The sequence below is a fragment of the Loxodonta africana genome, chromosome 12 (genome assembly GCF_030014295.1).
Source record: "Loxodonta africana isolate mLoxAfr1 chromosome 12, mLoxAfr1.hap2, whole genome shotgun sequence".
NCBI classification, from domain to species: Eukaryota; Metazoa; Chordata; class Mammalia; order Proboscidea; family Elephantidae; genus Loxodonta; species Loxodonta africana.
Genome location: NC_087353.1, coordinates 76,534,648 through 76,552,912, shown reverse-complemented (window position 1 = coordinate 76,552,912; position 18,265 = coordinate 76,534,648). Strand labels below are relative to the sequence as shown.

The window sequence follows — 18,265 nt, the reverse complement described above, 5'->3', positions numbered from 1 at the left end:
CCAGTGAAATTTCTAGTGGTCCAGTGGTGTGCGGCATGTCGAGATATTCCTCCTAAAGGGAAGGATACGTTATTGCATCTGGCTCCTCCCACAACTGAGAAGGAAGTACAACTCCTAATGGACCTCTTTAGATTTTAGAGACAACATATTCCTTATTTGGGTGTGCTACTCCAGCTTATTTCTTAAGTGACTTGAAAAGCTGCTAGTTTTGAGTGGTGCCCAGAATGAGAGAAATTTCTGCAACAGGTTCAGGCTGCTGTGCAAGCCATTCTGCCACTTGGGCCATATGATCCAGCTGATCCAATGGTGTTTGTCAGTGGCAGATAGAGATGTTGTTTGGGGTCTTTGGCAGGCACTTACTGATGAATCGCAGTGCAGACCCTTAGGATTTTGGAGCAAAGCCCTGTCATCCTCTGCAGATAACTACTCTCCTTTTGAGAAACAGCTTTTGGCTTGTTACCAGGCCTTAGTAGAGGCTGAACGCTTAACGATGGGCCACCAGGTCATGATGAGGCCTGAGCTGCCCATCATGAACTAGGTGTTTTCTGATCTGCAGAGTCATGAAATTAGATGTGCACATGGACGTGGTATATGTGAGATTGGGCCTGAGCAGGACCTGAAGGCACAAGTAAGTGGCATGAGGAATTGGCCAAAATGCCCACGGTCTCTGCTTCTCTCACATTGCCTTCCATCTCCCAGTCTGCACCTATGGCCTTATAGAGAGTTCCTTATATCAGTTGACTGACGAAGAGAAAATTCATGCCTGGTTACAGATGGTTCTGCGCGATACGAAGGCACCACTCAAAAGTGGATGGCAGGAGCAATACAGCCCCTTTCGGAGACATCCCTGAAGGACAATGGTGAAGACAAATCCTCCCAATGGGCAGAACTTCGAGTAATGCACCTGGTTGTTCACTTTGCCGGAAAGGAAAAATGGCCAGATGTGCAATTGTATACTGATTCATGGGCTGTGGCCAAAGGTTTGGCTGGATGGTCAGGGACTTAGAAGGAACATGATTGGAAAATTGGAGACAAGGAGGTATGGGCAAGAGGTATGTGAATAGACCTGTCTGAATGGGCCAGATAATTGAAGATATTTGTGTCTCATATGGAAACCCTGGTGGTGTAGTGGTTAAGTGCTGTGGCTGCTAACCAAGATGTTGGCAGTTAGAATCTGCCAGGTGCTCCTTGGAAACTCTGTCGGGCAGTTCTCCTCTGTCCTGTAGGGTCACTATGAGTCGGAATCGACTCGACAGCAGTGGGTTTGGTTTTGTTTTCTTTTTTTTTGGTGTCTCATATGAATGCTCACCAAAGGGTGACCTTGGCAGAAGAGGATTTTAAAAAGCAAGTGGATAAGATGACGCATTCCATGGAAGCCAACCATTCTCTTTCCCCAGCTACTCCCGTTATTGCTCAATGGACTCATGAACAAAGTGGTCATGGTGGCAGGGATGGAGGTTATCCATGGGCTCAACAACATGAACTTCCACTCACCAAGGCCAACTTGGCTACAGCCACTGCTGCCTGCCCAATCTGCCAACAGCAGAGACCAGCACTGAGTCCTCAATATGGCATCATCCCTCGAGGTGATCAGCCAGCAACCTGGTAGCAAGTTGATTACATTGGACCACTTCCATCATGGAAAGGGTAGGTTTTGTTTTCACTAGAATAGACGCTTACTCTGGATATGGATTTGCCGTCCCTGCATGCGATGCTTCAGCCAAAACTACCATGCATGGACTTATAGAATGCCTTATCCACTGTCATGGTGTCCGACACGGCATTGCCTTAGATCAAGAACTCACTTCATAGCAAATGAAATGCGGTAATGGGCCCATGTTCATGGAATTCAGTGGTCTTACCGTGTTCCTCATCATTCTGAAGTGGCTTGATAGAACAATGGAATGGCCTTCTAAAGACATAATTATGGCACGAGCTAGGCAGTGATACTTTGCAGGGATGGGACAGTGTTCTCCAGGAGGCTGTATATGCTCTAAACCAGTATATAGTACATGGTTCTCTTTCTCCCATAGCCAGGATTCATGGATCAAGGAATGAAGGGGCGGAAATGGGAGTGGCACCACTCACTATTATCCCTAGTCACCCACTCACAAGATTTTTGCTGCCTGTCCCTATGACCTTATGCTCTGCAGGTCTAGAGGTCTTAGTTCCAAAGGGAGGAGTGCTCCCACCTGGAGACGCAATCCTGATTCCATTGAGCTGGAAGCGAAGAATGTCACCTGGCCACTTTGGGCTCCTTATGCCTCTGAATTATCAGGCGAAGAAGAGAGTTACCCTGCTGGCTGTTGTGATTGATCCTGATTACCAAGAGGGAATTAGATTGATATTATGTAATGGAGGTAAAGAAGGGTATGTCTGGAATGCAGGAGATCCCTTAGGGTGTCTCTTAGTACTACCATGCCCTGTGATTAAAATTAATGGAAAACTACAGCAACCCAATTGCCACATGACTACTAATGGCCCAGACCATACAGGAATGAAGGTTTGAGTTACCCTACCAAGCAAAGAACCACGACCAGCTGAGGTGCTTACTGAGGGCAAAGGGAATATGGAATGGGTGGTGGAAGAAGGTAGTTCTAAATGCCAATTACAACCACATGACCAGTTGCAGAAACGAGGACTGTAATGTTATGTGTATTTCTGCTTAGTATGTGTGCATCAAATATTTTTGTTTCCGTCGCTTACAAAATATAAGTTGTAAACAGGGCTAGTATATTTTTGGTTGTATTTGTGTTCGTTGTATCATGTTAGTCCCAAGTATGACTTTTTAATTGTCTTTATTCAGAGGTTATGTATGGTTTAAGGAGATGTATATAGGTGCCAAATTGAGAAGGGGTGGACTATGATGGTTAAGATTGTGTGTCAACTTCACTGGCCAGGATTTTCAGTGTTTTGGCAGTTGTATAATGTTGTGGTCACTTCCCTGTTGAGATTTGATATGTGACCACCCCTATGATGGGATCTGCTGTGAGTAGCCAGCCAATGGAAAGGGAGTTTCCTTAGGTGTGTGGCTGCATCCACTATAAGCAGACGTTCTGGCAAGGCTTGGGGGCTTTTTGCTTGTTCTGGATCCTGCAGCTGGCTCCTGTTCATCTGACCGCCCGTTCTTGGGACTTGAGCTAGCAGCTTACCTATGGTCTTGCCTGCCAATCTTGGAATTCATCAGTCTTCCAGGCTTGTGAGCAAGAGCCCTGCTCTCTGACCTGCCTGTCTTGGGTTTGCCAGCCCCTGCAGCTACGTGAATCAGGAAAAGGCTCTTTTCCAATCCATAGACTTGGGATGTTGTAGCCTCTACCATGTTGTGAGCTATTGCCTTGATTTAAATCTCTCTCTCTATATATATATTTATACGCGTTACTGGTTTTGCTTCTCTAAAGAATCGAGCCAAAGACAGTGTATATCTGGGCATATGTGTCCTATCTAGAGGGTTTGTATGTGTCTGTGTTTTCAATCAGTGTGTGTGTTGTGATCCTTTAAGTGTTTTTGAGTGTAGATCTGTGTGTGTGTGTGTCCATCGTATGTCATTTTGTCCTGGGGGCCATCTTGCATGACTCTGAGTGTGTGTCTGTGTGTGCGTGTGCTGCCCACAATGTCTCTGTCTGTGTCTGCAGTGTGGGGCCCTGTGAGCCTGTCCATGAGCCTATACCCGTTTGCCTGGCTGGGTCTGGATGGTCCTTATCTGTCCATCTCCAAGCTTATTGTGTCTGTACACTTCCCAATGAGTGTGTGTATGTGTGTGTGCACACACCCCAGGAACACACAGCCACAGAGGGGACATCTTCGAGGGCCACCACCAGGGTGGGTAAGAGGAGACAGTAGTCCATCCTCCTTCCTCAGGCGGGGCTGGGCCCTTCTGCCCCTGCTCCCTCAGCCTCTAGTGTCCTCCTGATGGTCCCACCACATGCCCCAAGGATGGAGGGAGTGAAGGATCAGTTCATAGGCCCTCTAGCCAGGTGTGGCTGCAGAGGGTTATAGTGAGTGAGAGGGGTGTCTAGTAAGGTCTTTGGGACCCTGGGGAAGGGCTGAGGGGGTACCGGCTTCCTGCGAAAGGTGTCCCTGGGGAAGACTGGGGAGTCTGTAGGACTCTGTGTCACCGGGGTGGGGTGAGTAGCTGGGGGTTGGTGGGAGTGTTGGGGGAGTCTTGGATCCCTGCGGAGGGGTTGCATGGGGGAGATCTCTAGGGAAATCTGAGGCAGGGGGCTTCTGGGGCCCTGGTTAGGGGTGAGTGGGCAGCACACCTGGGGAAGACTGGGGGAGTTCTTGGGGCTCTTGGATTCCCAGAGAGCCCTGGTCCCTCACTCACCTTGATGGCCAGGAGCTGGGGTGGCTTCAGCAGCAGTGTTACTTTCAGGCACAAAGGTGACAGACCCACTGGATGGTGGCAGGTGCTGGGCTATCTGGCCATCACGTGCAGCCAATAAGCAAAGGCCAAGCCTCCAGACATCCCTCCTGGGCCACCTCTGGGCTCACCCTCCTGTGGGGCCCAGGAGGAGCCCAGCAGGGCCGGAGCCTGGGGCCCCACGGAATTTCTCTCTGAGCCTCAGTGTCCTTGGCCATGAGAATGGGCGCATGGGGCCAAGAAGGAGAATCCATCTGCCTTTGGATATCTTGGACTGGAGTTGGGGAGAATCACAGAGGAAGTTGTGAGAAGCACTTAGCACAGGCCCAGGCAGAGAGCAAGCCCACAAAACAGGGGTGCTGTTGACTTTGATGGTGACATTTTATTACCCCTCAGCCCCAGTCCCAGTGCTCATCTAGCCAACCCCAAAGGGACAGAGCAGTGGGAGGACAGGTAGTGACTGAATTTAACTTCAAAGAGGAAAATGCAGGAATCTAGGTGTTCATGATCCCCTTTGAAATCAACTCAACACATCTCCACCCCCACCATACTGGGGTAACTGAGGCAGCCAGGGGTGTGCCCACGTTTACTCAGTGGGCCTGTTGATTGTCAATTACATCAGCTCGAACTCCTTTTCCCGAAGTTCTTTCCGTTTGATCTTGCCAGTGATGGTTTTGGGCAGCTCTGGGACAAACTCCACCTGGATGAGAAGAAAGCAAATCCAACCTGTGTGGGTCCTGCTGTCATTTCCTTCTGTTTCCCACTCCCCAACTTGTCACCTGCACAGACCCCAGACAGGCTGACACCATGTGGTTGTCTCCATGGGGCTCACCAGATATCTCAGGTCCTCCTACTGACTCCCTGAGGGTGGATGTAGCCCCCTGACTTGCTTTGATCAAAGAACTGTGAAGTGTGTCACCTCTAGGCAGAGGAGTTTAGAACTCTTCAGATGGGAGGCTGACCACCCTGTCTTCCCGTCACCATAGCACCTGGCAGGTATCTATATGGTGGTTGTGCTTTATTCTGGTCCCAGGGTGAGGGAACGTGGAGCAGAGTTCCCAGAAGACCCATGGTAATAAACTTTCATTGCTCTAGGGCACTAAGACTTTGGGGCTGTTTGTTACCCACAGTATAACCTAGCCCACCTAATGTCGTGCATCATCTAGTCTCTGTGAGGGAGCATTGTTGTTGCTGTTAGTTGCCATTGAGTCAGCTCCGACTTGTGACGAATCCAAGGACAACAGAATGAAACGTTGCCCGGTCCTGTGCAATTTTCATGATCATTGGTATGCCCAAGCCCACTGATTGGGCCACTATGTATGCTGAGTACATTCCAACCTAGGGGGCTCATCTTTCAATGCTATATCAGAAAATATTCTGTCGTGACTCATAGGGTTTTCATTAGCTAACTTTTGGAAGTAGATTGCCAGGCTTTGTTTTCCTATTCTGACTTAGTCTGGAAGCTCCACTGAAACCTGTGCACCGTGGGTGATCCTGCTGATGTCTGCAGTACTTGTCTGCTGGCTTGTTGTGCTGTAATGGCTTGGATGTTGCTACGATGTGAACGCTGTGAGGCAGCACAGCCTAAAATGCAAAGCATCAGCTTTGTTGTTTGAGTTCCAGCTCTGCCTTTTATTAGCTGTAATTTCAGGCCATTCACTTCATGTCTTCAGGATAGTTATACCAGAGACAGCTTGTGGCAAGGATTAAATACTACATGTAGAAGATTTGCTATAGGGCCTGGCACATAGAGTAAGCGATCAATGAATGTTAGCCATATATACCAAAACCAAACCAAACCCAGTGCCGTTGAGTTGATTCTGACTCATAGCGACCCTATAGGACAGAGTAGAACTGCCCCATAGAGTTTTCAAGGAGTGCCTGGCGGATTCGAACTGCCGATCCTTTGGTTAGCAGCCGTAGCACTTAACCACCACACCACCAGGGTTTCCCCATAATATGTATAGATTGTAAAAATTCAAACAATGCCTCAAAGTATTACAAAAGAAAGAATGTTAACTCTTTGGCATCTGTATCCTTTCAAACTTTATTTTTAAGCAAATAGGATCGTACGACATAAACTATTCCATATTCTGCTTTTTTTCTCTTAATAATATACTGTTGATCATTATTATTTTTAAGTATAAAAAAATCAAATCCATTGCCTTTAATTTGATTCTGACTCATAGTGACCGTTCAAGACAGAGAAGAACTGCCCCATAGGGTTTCCAAGGCTATAATCTTTACAGAAGCAGACTGCCACATCTTTCGCCCAGATAGCAACTGGTAGGTTCAAACTGTCGACTTTTTTGGTTAGCAGCTGAGCACTTAACCACTACATCATCAGGAGGAAAAGGAGGAGCGCATGCTAATCCCATGAGTAATTGAATCACTTCTCTGTTTTGGATCAGTGATTTTCAAACCGTAGGCTGCAGCCCGTTAGTGAGTTGTAAAATGAATTTTGTAGGTTGCAAGCAGCATTTTTTAAAAATGAAGTAGAATAGAAAATACTGAATGTATTGCAAGCTGTAAGGATAAGTATTTTATTAACTTTGTTATATTAATGTATATATGTGTTGAGTTTCAATACAAAATGTATTTCTTACTATATATCACGCTAACAGTTTGGCAGCTGCTGATTTGGACTTTTTTTCTCAAATTTTGGAGGATTATAAATAACCTTCTTGCATGTATGTCTTTGGACACTTGTCTAATTTATTTCTTTCGGTTAACTTGCGAGCAGTGAGTTTCTTTTTGGTTTCTGACACAGGCTAGAGGCTCTCATTCAAGTAAGTCAGCTGCACCCCATCCGTAAGTTGAGTTGCTTCTACTGCAGTGGTAAAAGCCAGTGCTGTTGTCTACCTAGGCTTACCCTAACCACCTAGGAGGACTTGGGAGAGCTGAGCCCTGGAACCAGCCAGGAGGACCAGACCCCATCCATCTGCCATACTCACCTTCCTTGGGTACTTATACGGGGCTGTCACTACCTTCACGTGCTGCTGCAGCTCCTTGGTGAGCTGGCCCTGGTCATTGGACAGGAACTGTGGGGTCAGGACTATAAACGCCTTCACCACCTGCAGCACAGGAACGAAGTCACGGTGAGCACCAATAAATTATACCCCCACCCACTGCCTTCCAGCCCATTCCCACCCATAGGGACCCTATAGGACAGAGTAGAGCTGCCCTATAGGGTTTCCAAGTCTTTAGGGAAGCAGACTGCCACATCTTTCTCTCCCAGAGGGGTTGGTGGGTTCAGACCTTTTGGTTAACAGCTGAATGCTTAACCACTGCAACACCAAAAATGTAATGTTTAGCGAATGAACGGAAAAGCAAGTTGATGCTTGAGCCATATACTTGATATGAGCATGGCGACTTTGGAAAAGGGAAGGATCAGGTTCACATCCTACTACTTCCAATTCCATCTATGTCGTTGGAAAATTATTTCATTCTCTTAACTTCAGTTTCCTTGTCTATGAAACGGGGACCATGAAAGTTCATCCCTTACTGGGTATCTGTAAATATCCCAAGCGATAATATGTGTGAACCATCTGGCTAGTTTAAATTCATTGTTACTATTGTTATTGGTAGTAGTATAATCATAATTATTACTGTTATTGTATGTTCAGTTCCCTGGATGGAACCTTGTGAGTGATAAGTACTGGCAATTGATGATGATGGTTAATGATATCCCCAATTTAATGGCACAGTGCCTGATACATAGTAGGTTTTCAATAAATACTTGTTGAATGAAGAAATACACGCCGTGGAGCCAGATTGCTTAGATTCCCATTCAGGCCTCATCGCTTATTAGCTGTGTGATCCAGGTGAGTTATTTAACTTCTTTATGGCTGTTTCCTCATCTATAAAAACCAAGGCAAACCCATTGCCTTCCAGTTGATTCTGACTCATGGCGACCCCATGTGTTACAGGGTAGAACTGCTCCATAGTGTCTTCTTAGCTGTAATCTTTATGGAAGCAGGTTGCCAAGCCTTTCTTTTGCAGTGCAGCTGGGCCAACCTTACGTTTATAGCCAACTGTGTGCCCACCCAGGGACTGCTCCGTATGTATAAAAAGGTATAATAAGAGTCGTTAACTCATTGAAGCTCTGGTGGCACAGTGGTTAAAGAGCTTGGCTGCTAACTATAAAGTCAGCAGTTCAAATCCACCAGCCATTCCTTGGAAACCCTAACGAGCAGTTCTACTCTGTCCTATAGGGTCAGTATAAGTCAGAATCGACCTGACGGCAGTGGGTTTTCAACTCATTGGGTTGTTGTGAGGGTTAAATGAGTTGGCACGTGGTAAGTACTCGTTAAATATTAGCTGTCATCATCATCACCATCATGGTCATCATTCATAGTCACTACTTACAGTGCCACAGATGAGGCGCAGTGCCACCTGCTTACCACACAGTGTAAATCCACACACACATCAATTATGCCCTCTGCACCGTAGGACCAAGGTGGCTAGATAGTGCCTTGAAGTTTCTCCTGCTTCTGCTTCCCAGTGCCCACACGCAGACATGATCTTGCCTGTGTCCTCTACTCACCTCACCTCGAATGGGATCCGGACTGCTCACCACGGCTGACTCAGCCACTGCTGGGTGCTCTGCCAGGGCATTCTCCACCTCTGCCGGACCAATTCGGTACCTGCAAGATCAGCTTTTCCTTCCTACATGGGTTCGGAGGCAGATGCCAGGATTGGGGTGACCCATTGCCCAAATATCTGCTTTGGAGGGTCACATCTTCCCTTGGCACAGAGAATAACTGGCATACTTATCCTGACACTCATAATCTGCCTGTGTCTTGGACCCAAAAAGTGAAGATCTGGACACTCTTTGTCAAGGAACACCAATGCTTAGGTGCACCCCGGGGCTCTCAAGGCCTCAGATGACAGAGGGGGTGATGCTCTGAGTCCTTAGCTCAAGCAGCTTCCACCAGAGTGAAATTTCTCAGAAGCCTTAAATTTTATCTTAATCATTTCTGTAAATTTGGCATCTTATTCTCCAATACATGAATGTTTGCTTTAGAAATTAAAAAAAAAAAAAAAAATACTCAGTTTCCTGTAATATCCAAGAACTCTCTCTCTCTCTTTTTAGTGTAGGGTGTTTTTTTTAGGGACATGGTTCAGAGCCAGATAACCTTGGTTAAAATCTCGACTCCACCATGTGATACCTTTGAGACTTAAGGCAGCCTTCTTCACTGCTCTGTGACTCAGTTTCCTCATTCTAAAATGGGGTAAAAATAGTATCTGCCTCATACCATTGAAGGAGCCTGGGTGGTGCAAGAAGTTTATGATCAGCTGCTAATGCAAAGGTTGATGGGTCAAACCCATCTAGTGACTCTGGGGAAGAAAAGTGTGGCAATCTGTCAAGAAAACTCTATGGAACAGTTCTATTCTGTAACACATGGGGTCTCCATGAGTCTGGGGTTGACTCAATGGCAGCTAACAACAACAACAGCATAGCATTGAGGGCTGGGTTAAGTGAGTTAATAAGTATAAAGCTCTTAGGAGAGTGCTTTCACATCGTAAGTACTCTATAAAACCAAAAAAAAAAACAAACTTGTTGCTGTTGAGTCGACCCTATAGGACAGAGTAGAACTGCCCCATAGTGTTTCCAAGGAGTAGTTGGTATATTCAAACTGCCACCCTTTTGGTTAGCAGCTGAGCTCTTAACCACTGTACCGCCAGGGCTCCAAGTACTTTATAAAGTACTTAATGAAAACCAAAGAAGCATTGACTCCTTTGAATTGTGGTATTGGTGGATAATATTGAATATACCATGAACTGCCAAAAGAATGAACAAATCTGTCTTAGAAGAAGTACAACCAGAATGCTCCTTAGAAGCAAAGATGGCGAGACTACATCTCAATACTTTGGACATGTTATCAGGAGGAATCAGTCCCTGGAGAAGTACATCATGCTTGGTAAAGTAGAGGGTCAGTGAAAAAGAGGAAGACCCTCAATGAAATGGATTGACACAGTGGCTGCAACAATGGGCTCAAGCATAACAATTGTGAGGATGACACAGGACCAGGCAGTGTTTCGTTCTGTTGTATATAGGGTCGGTCGCTACGAGTTGGAAGTGACTTGACGGCACCTAACGACAACAACTATTATTGTTTCTCCTGTGACATCTTGGGCCCCACACAAGGAGCACAAGCATAAAATAAGCTCCCCAACCAATGGGGACCAAAGCAAATGTCCCCTTCCTAATCCCATCACCCCTTTAAATTGCATATCTTACTATGAGTTTATTTCCATCTTCCAAACCCACTTGAACTTAAGTTGATTGATTCTTCTGAACACACAGTTTGGGGGAGATGCACAAATAGATATCCCCTGGGGGTAGGCCTGTAGACCTGGTTCTATCTGGAATTAGGTTGAGGGTTCCCTCACTAATGCATGGAACAATGACCTGGCAAGCCAGATCCCATGAGTCATGTGAAGGTGACACCTGCTGGCTCTGGATCAGCTACACCTACCCAGAGGCATTGATGATATCATCACTTCTCCCCAGGAACCAGAAGTAGCCCTCTTCATCAATAGTCGCTCTGTCCCCGGTGTTGTAGAAGTCCCCACACTCCACTTGGGCTGTATTTTCTGGGTCTTTCTGCAAAGAGAAGAGCACCCCTCTGTTGAAGGCAGTGAGTGCAGAGCTGGTGAGCAATGACCTGGAGCTCAGATATGGATTCAAGTCCTGTCTGACTCTATCTGGCACTTGGGCAAGTTTTGTAATCTTTCCGAGTCCATTTTCTTTATGTGTAAGCATTCAATACACATTATTGTCCAACCAGTGGATGTTACTAAACCAATTTTAATGAAAATTTAAAAAAACAGCTCACTTTTGTGTGGCCCTCCACTAAAATAAAATTTCCGTTAAAACAGGAGCCCTGTTTCTTTTATGCACTTCCATAAGCTCAGTGCTCACACAGCTCCTGATACATGAGTGGCCTTAAGAAACATATATGGAACGAATTTCCTTCCCAAAACACAATCTCATTTGATCCTGTTATTTTTGTGTATGTCACTGGTATTTTTAAATTAAGCTTTTTATTTTAATTAAAATAATTGTAGATGTACATTTAGTTGTAAGAAATAATACAGAGGCAGCGGAAACTAGATTACTGGAAACAGAACAACCAGAATGGAAATAATGAGAAAGTTGACACACTTTGTAAAATGTAACCAGTGTCACTGAATGAATTGTGTATAAGTTATTAAATGGGAACCTAATTTGCTGGGCAAACTTTCACTGCAAACACAATGAAATATTATTTTAAAAAATACAGAAGGATCCTGTATACCTGTTACCCAGTTTCCCCCAATGGAAATAGCTTTCAAAGTTATAGTTCAGTATTAGCACAAGAATATCGACACTGATAAAATCCACCAAACTTACTCAGATTTACCCAGGTTTGCTTGTATTCATTTGTGTGCGTGTTTAGTTCTTTGCAAATTTATCACATACGTAGGTTCGTGTATCCAGCACTACAGCCCATATCAGATCAGTTCCATCACAACAAGGACCTCTTCTTCCTCCTCCTATGCCTGTCCCTAACCCCTGGCAATGACTAATCTGTTCTCCATTTCTATAATTTTGTCATTTCAAGAACATTATATAATGTACAGGTAAGGCTGAGAACCACTGATCTCTTCATGTATTACTCTGGATTATCTTCTTGTTTATCCAAGCTTAAATTTGAGCTACTGAGAATTAAGCCTAAGGAGGCGGGGCCAAGATGGTGGAGTAGTCAGATGCTTCTGGTGATCCCTCTTATAACAAAGACTTGAAAAAACAAGTGAAATGATTATACACGTGACAAGCTAGGAGCCCTGAACATCAAGGGAAAGTTAGGAAATTGGACTGAGTGGCAGGGGGTGGGAGAGACAGTTCAGAATCCGTGAGGAGTTGCCACACCTGACTTGGTGGGAACCTGCACGCCTCAGACACAATCCCCTGGAGCAACCACTCGGGGCTGGCACTACTGTTTGGGATGCAGTTTCCTCAGGGAGAGACAGCAAGCTGCACAGTCTACTCATACCTCTGGAACCAGAGAAGAACAGCAGTCTTGGCAAAAACTCAGTTCTTGTGTTTATTTTACCGTGCCCTTGGCCCCCAAGCCAAGCTGGCTGTCGATTTCCCTGGGCTTGAGAGTTCTGGCTGTGTGTCCTGAGCCATTTTCCCAGCCTTGGAGAAGGAATAAGTTAACAATTGGGGGAAAAGATAATCTGCCAGCTCCACTAAGCTGGGGAGCCCAGGACAGAAGTGGCTCTGTCCAGGCACAAATAGTCCACAGACTTTGAATACCTTTCACCCCTGCACGGATCTGTGTGGGCCCATTTCAGGAGATTAGACCCTTGTTAGCAGACTACAACGATGTATGTGCTTGAGATCTGATTTCAGCTGTTTCAGCTGTGCGGTGGAGAGGTGAGTTTTTGATGTTTGACACCGCTTTACCTATTAAACAGGGCCCTCACCTACCCACAGCAGGGGCCTGGGGACTGGTGGCTCCACCCACATCACCTAGCCATGACAGAGGTCCAGGGATAAGTGGTGCCTCCCAGTTCTTAAAACCAAAAGCACTGAGTGTCCATGGCCTAGCTGCAGAGCCCACCCACCTATGCTCTCTAGGGAATAGGGGCATGGTTTCCTCACATACACTCAGGGCACGGTTGTCAGCCCCCTGCCTTGTTCAGGGTGTGACCCCATGCTGCAACGAGATACCTGTGCCTGCACCAATCACCCCTGCCCCTCTAAGACTGTAGGACAGAGCCTATACCACACTCTTGATGAGCAACTACCTGTATACCTGAGCTGAATCCATACAAGAAAAGTGAATGGACTCCTAGGGTCATGTACCTGGTAACAGCTCTAGCCATCTGATGACAGGACGTTAGAGCTTCAGAGGCACAAATAACCAAGCTACCTCATACTAGCAGCCTATTTGGGCATATCAAAATGAAAAAAAGTAAGAAGCTAGGATACAGCAAGCAAACATAAAATAAACTAATACAATAACTTATAGATGGCTTGGAGACAACAGTCAATATCAAATTACATAAAGAAGCAGATCATGATCATTTCAACACGCTCTCAGAAAAAAAAGAATCAAGGAATCTTCTGGATGAAGATGTATTCCTGGAATTACCAGATGTAGAATACAAAACATTAATATACAGAGCTCTTCAAGAGATCAGGAAGGAAATCAGGCAAAACAGAACAAGCCAAGGAACACACAGATAAAGGAGTTGAAGAAATTCAGAAGATTATTCAAGAACATAATGAAAAATTTAATAGGCTGCAAGAATCCATAGAGAGACAGCAAACATAAATCCAGAAGATTAACAATAAAATTACAGAATTAGACAACTCAGTAGAAAGGCAGAGGAGCAGAATTGAGGAAATGGAAGGCAGAATTAGTGAGACTGGCGATAAAACACTTGGCACCAATATATTTGAAGAAAAATCAGATAAAAAATTAAAAAAAAAAAATGAAGAAACCCTAAGAATCATGTGGGACTCTATCAAGAGAAATAACCTATGAGTGATTGGAGTACCAGAACAGGGAGGGAAAACAGAAAATGCAGAGAGTATTGCTGAAGATTTGTTGGCAGAAAACTTCCCTGATATCGTGAAAGATGAGAAAATATCTGTCCAAGATGCTCATTGAACCCCACATAAGGTAGATCTCAAAAGAAAGCCACCAAGACATATTATAATCAAACTTGCCAAAACCAAAGATAAAGAGGGAATTTTAAGAACAGCTAGGGATAAACAAAAAGTTGCCTACAAAGGAGGATCAATAAGAATAAGCTTGGGAGGCAGGGCCAAGATGGCGGAGTAGTCAGATGCTTCCAGTGGTCTCTCTTACAACAAAGACCGGAAAAAACAAGTGATTGGATTATATGTGTATAACAAGCTAGGAACCCTGAACATCAAAGGGCAAAGTTAAGAAATCAGACTTAGTGACGGGGAGGGAGAGACGGTGCAGAAGCAGTGAGGAGTTTCTGGACCTGACTCCATGGAAGCACCTCATCCCTGATCCTCAGCTGTGAATGTGGTGCGGCTGGCGATAGCGTTCGGGATGCAGGTGCCTCAGCAAAAGAATGCAAGCGAAGTGGTGCAGCCCCAATCCCCTGGTGCAGCCGTGGCAGGGCCGAGCCAGAGCACAGAATCTACGCATGCCTTCAGAATTCTGAGATAAAACAGTGCTCTCAGCACAGAATCACTTATCTTGTGCTGAAAAAAATTTTCAGCACAAGATAGGTGATTCTGTCTAATTTACAGTGTGGATCTAATAGCTCCTCCTTTTGAGTGAACTCTCTTCCATCTATCTGATCCCTCCTCCCTCTGCCCCAGTGGGGCTTCAGTGACAGCTGATTTTCCTGGGCCTGAAATAGATCCTGCTGTGCTCCCTGAGCCATTCTTCCAGCCTTGGAGAAGGAACAAATTAACAAACAGGAGAAAATAATCTGCTGGCTCCACTAATCTGGAAACTTAGAGCAGAAGTGGCTCCTGTCCAGGCACAACCTGTCCATAGACTTTGAATGTCTTTCACACCAGCATGGACCCACGTGGCCCCAGTACAGCAGATAGGATCTGGCTGTTATATTGCAAGGGTGAATGTCCTTGAGGTCTGACTGTAACTGTTTCAGCTGTGTGATGGAGAGGCAGGTTTTTGACATTTGATACCTCTCTGCCTATTAAACAGAGTCCTCACCTACCCACAGCAGGGGCTTGAGGACCGGTGGCTCCACCCATGCCACCTAGCCACCCGTGACAGGGATCCAAGGATAAGTGGTGCCTCCCAGTACTTACAGTTAAAAGCACTGGATGCCTATGGTACAGCTGCAGAGCCCACTGACCAGTGCACTCCAGAGAACAGAGACATGCCTTCCTCAAGGACACTCGGGGGAAGACTGTCAGCTCCCTGCCTTCCTCAGAGTGTGACGCCCCCCTATGGCAACCAGAAACCTGTGCATACACCAATCACCACTGCTCCTCTAAGATCGTAGGTGAGAGCCTGCACCACACATTAGGTGACTGAATACCTGGACACCTGAGCTGAATCTATACAAGAATAGTGAATGGATTCCTAGGCTCATATACCTGGTAACAGCTCTAGCCATCTAGTGACAGGACATTAGTGCTTCAAAGGCTTCAATAATCAAGTTAGCTCACTCTAGTAGCCTATTCAGTTATATCAAAACAAAACAAAGCAAGAACCTAGGACACAGGGAGCAAACATAAAATAATACAATAACTTATAGATGGCTCGGAGACAACAGTCAATACCAAATTGCTTCAACAAACTCCCAAAACAAAGAATCAAAGAATCTTCCAGATGAAGATGTTCTCCTGGAATTACCAGATGTAGAATACAAAACATTAATATACAGAGCTCTGCAAGACACCAGGAAGGAGATCAGGCAAAACACAGCACAAGCCAAAGAGCACACACATAAAGCAGTTGAGGAAATTCAGAAGGTGATTCAAGAACATAATGAAAAATTTAACAGGCTGCAAGAATTCATAGAGAGACAGCAATCAGAAATTTGGAAGATTAACAATAAAATTTCAGAATTAGACAACTCAATAGAAAGCCAGTGGAGCAGAATTAAGGAAATGGAAGTCAGAATTAGCAAGATTGAAGATAAAACACTTAGCAACAATATATTCAAAGAAAAAATCAGATAAAAGACTTAAAAAAAAAATGAAGAAGCCCTAAGAAACATGTGGGACTCTATCAAGAGAAATAACCTACGAGTGATTGGAGTACCAGAACAGAGAGGGATAACAGAAAATACATAGAGAATTGTTGAAGATTTGTTGGCAGAAAACTTCCCTGATGTTGTGAAAGATGAGAAGATATCTATCCAAGATGCTCATTGAACCACGTACAAAGTAGATCCCCAAAGAAAGTCACCAAGACGTAATCAAACTTACCAAAACCAAAGATAAAGAGAAAATTTTAAGAACGGCCGGGGATACACAAAAAGTCACCCACAAAGGAGAGTTAATAAGAATAAGCTCAGACTACTTGGCAGAAACCATGCAGGCAAGAAAGCAATGGGATGACATATAGAAAGCATTGAATGAAAAAAAATTACCAACCAAGAATCATGTATCCAGCAAAACTGTCTCTAAAATATGAAGGTGAAATTAGGACATTTCCAGATAAACAGTTTAGGGAATTTGCAAAAACCAAACCAAAACTACAAGAAATATTAAAGGAAATTCCCTGGTTAGAAAATCAATAATATCAGATATCAACTCAACACTATAACACAGGACAGAGCACCCAGATATCAATCGAGATAGGGAAATCACAAAAATAAGTCGATTAAAAGACTCTCAAAACAGGGAAACAGCGATGACGTTGTGTAAAACATGACAACATTAAATCAATAAAAAAAAAGGGACTAAATAAAGTAGTCTTAGATCTTTCATATGGAGAGGAAATCAAGGCGATACAGAGAGATAAAAGTTCGGTTTAAACTTAGAAAAATAGGGGTAAATGTTAAGGTAACCACAAAGGAGACTGACAATCTTACAAATCAAAATAAAATACAGGAAAAACATAAAGACTCAGCAAAAACAAAATCAACAACAATGAAAAAGAGTAACACACAATTTGGAAAGAAAAACTACTCAGCACAAAAAGTTAAAGGGAAAAAAGAAACTGTCAACAACACGCAAAAGAAGACATCAAAATTACAGCGCCAAACTCACACCTATTCATAATCATGGTGAATATAAATAGACTAAATACACCAATAAAGAGACAGACAGTGGCAGAATGGATTAAAAAAATCATGATCCGTCTACATGCTGTCTACAAGAGACACACCTTAGACTTAGAGACACAAACAAACTAAAACTCAAAGGATGGAAAAAAATATATCAAGCAAACAACAATCAAAAAAGAGCAGGAGTGACAATACTCATTTCTGACAAAACAGACTTCAAAGTTAAATCTACCACAAACTATAAGGAAGGACACCATATAATGGTTAAAGGGACAGTATACCAGGAGGATATTACCATATTAAATATCTATTCACCCAATGACAGGGCTTCAAGATACATAAAACAAATTCTAATAGCATTGAAAAATGAGATAGCTCCACAATAATACTAGGAGACTTCAATACACCACATTCAGTGAAGGACAGAACATCCAGAAGGAAACTCAGTAAAGACACAGAAGATCTAAATGCCACAATTAGCCAACTTGACCTCATAAACATGTACAGAACATGCCACCCAACAGCCGATAAGTATACTTTCTTTTCCAACACACATGGAACATTCTCTAGAATAGACCACATATTAGGTCATAAAGCAAGGCTTAACAGAATCCATAGGAAACCCTGGTGACGTAGTGGTTAAGTGCTACAGCTGCTAACCAAGAGGTCGGCAGTTTGAATCCACCAGGTACTCCGTGGAAACTCTATGAGGTGTTCTACTCTGTCCTGTAGGGTGACTATGAGTTGGAATCAACTTGACAGCAGAGGGTTTGGGTTTAACAGAATCCAAAACATGGAAATATTAGAAAGCATCTTCTTTGACCATAAAGCCATAAAACTAGAAATCAATAACAGAAAAAACAGGGGAAAGAAATCAAACACATGCTAAGAAATGATTGGATTATAGAAGAAATTAAGGACGGGATAAAGAAATTCATAGAATCAAATGAGAATGGACCTTTGCTACCCACTTACAGTAGTGCTCAGAGGGTTTAAATGCACACATTTAGAAGAAAGGGCAAAAATCAAAGAATTATCCCTACAACTTGAACAAATGGAAAGAGAGCAACAAAAGAAACCCTCAGACACCAGAAGAAAGCAAATAATAAAAATTAGAGTAAAATTAAATGAAATAGAGAACAGAAAAACAATTGA

The 18,265-nt window shown here is 44.1% G+C and overlaps 1 protein-coding gene across 2 annotated transcripts in view; it reads right to left on the bottom strand.

Moving 5' to 3' along the window:
• Window positions 1-4,890: 4,890 nt before the first annotated feature.
• ACSM1 (acyl-CoA synthetase medium chain family member 1) overlaps window positions 4,891-18,265 on the bottom strand; it is a 50,852-nt gene continuing 37,477 nt past the window's right edge. For both annotated transcript variants that reach the window (XM_023558812.2, XM_003418883.3), the window contains 4 exons: window positions 10,843-10,970; window positions 8,907-9,006; window positions 7,315-7,434; window positions 4,891-5,060 (listed from right to left, as the gene is read on the bottom strand). In XM_023558812.2, the coding sequence (XP_023414580.1) occupies window positions 4,974-5,060; window positions 7,315-7,434; window positions 8,907-9,006; window positions 10,843-10,970 (435 nt within the window). In that variant the 3' untranslated portion in view covers window positions 4,891-4,973. The remainder of the gene's footprint in view (window positions 5,061-7,314; window positions 7,435-8,906; window positions 9,007-10,842; window positions 10,971-18,265) is intronic.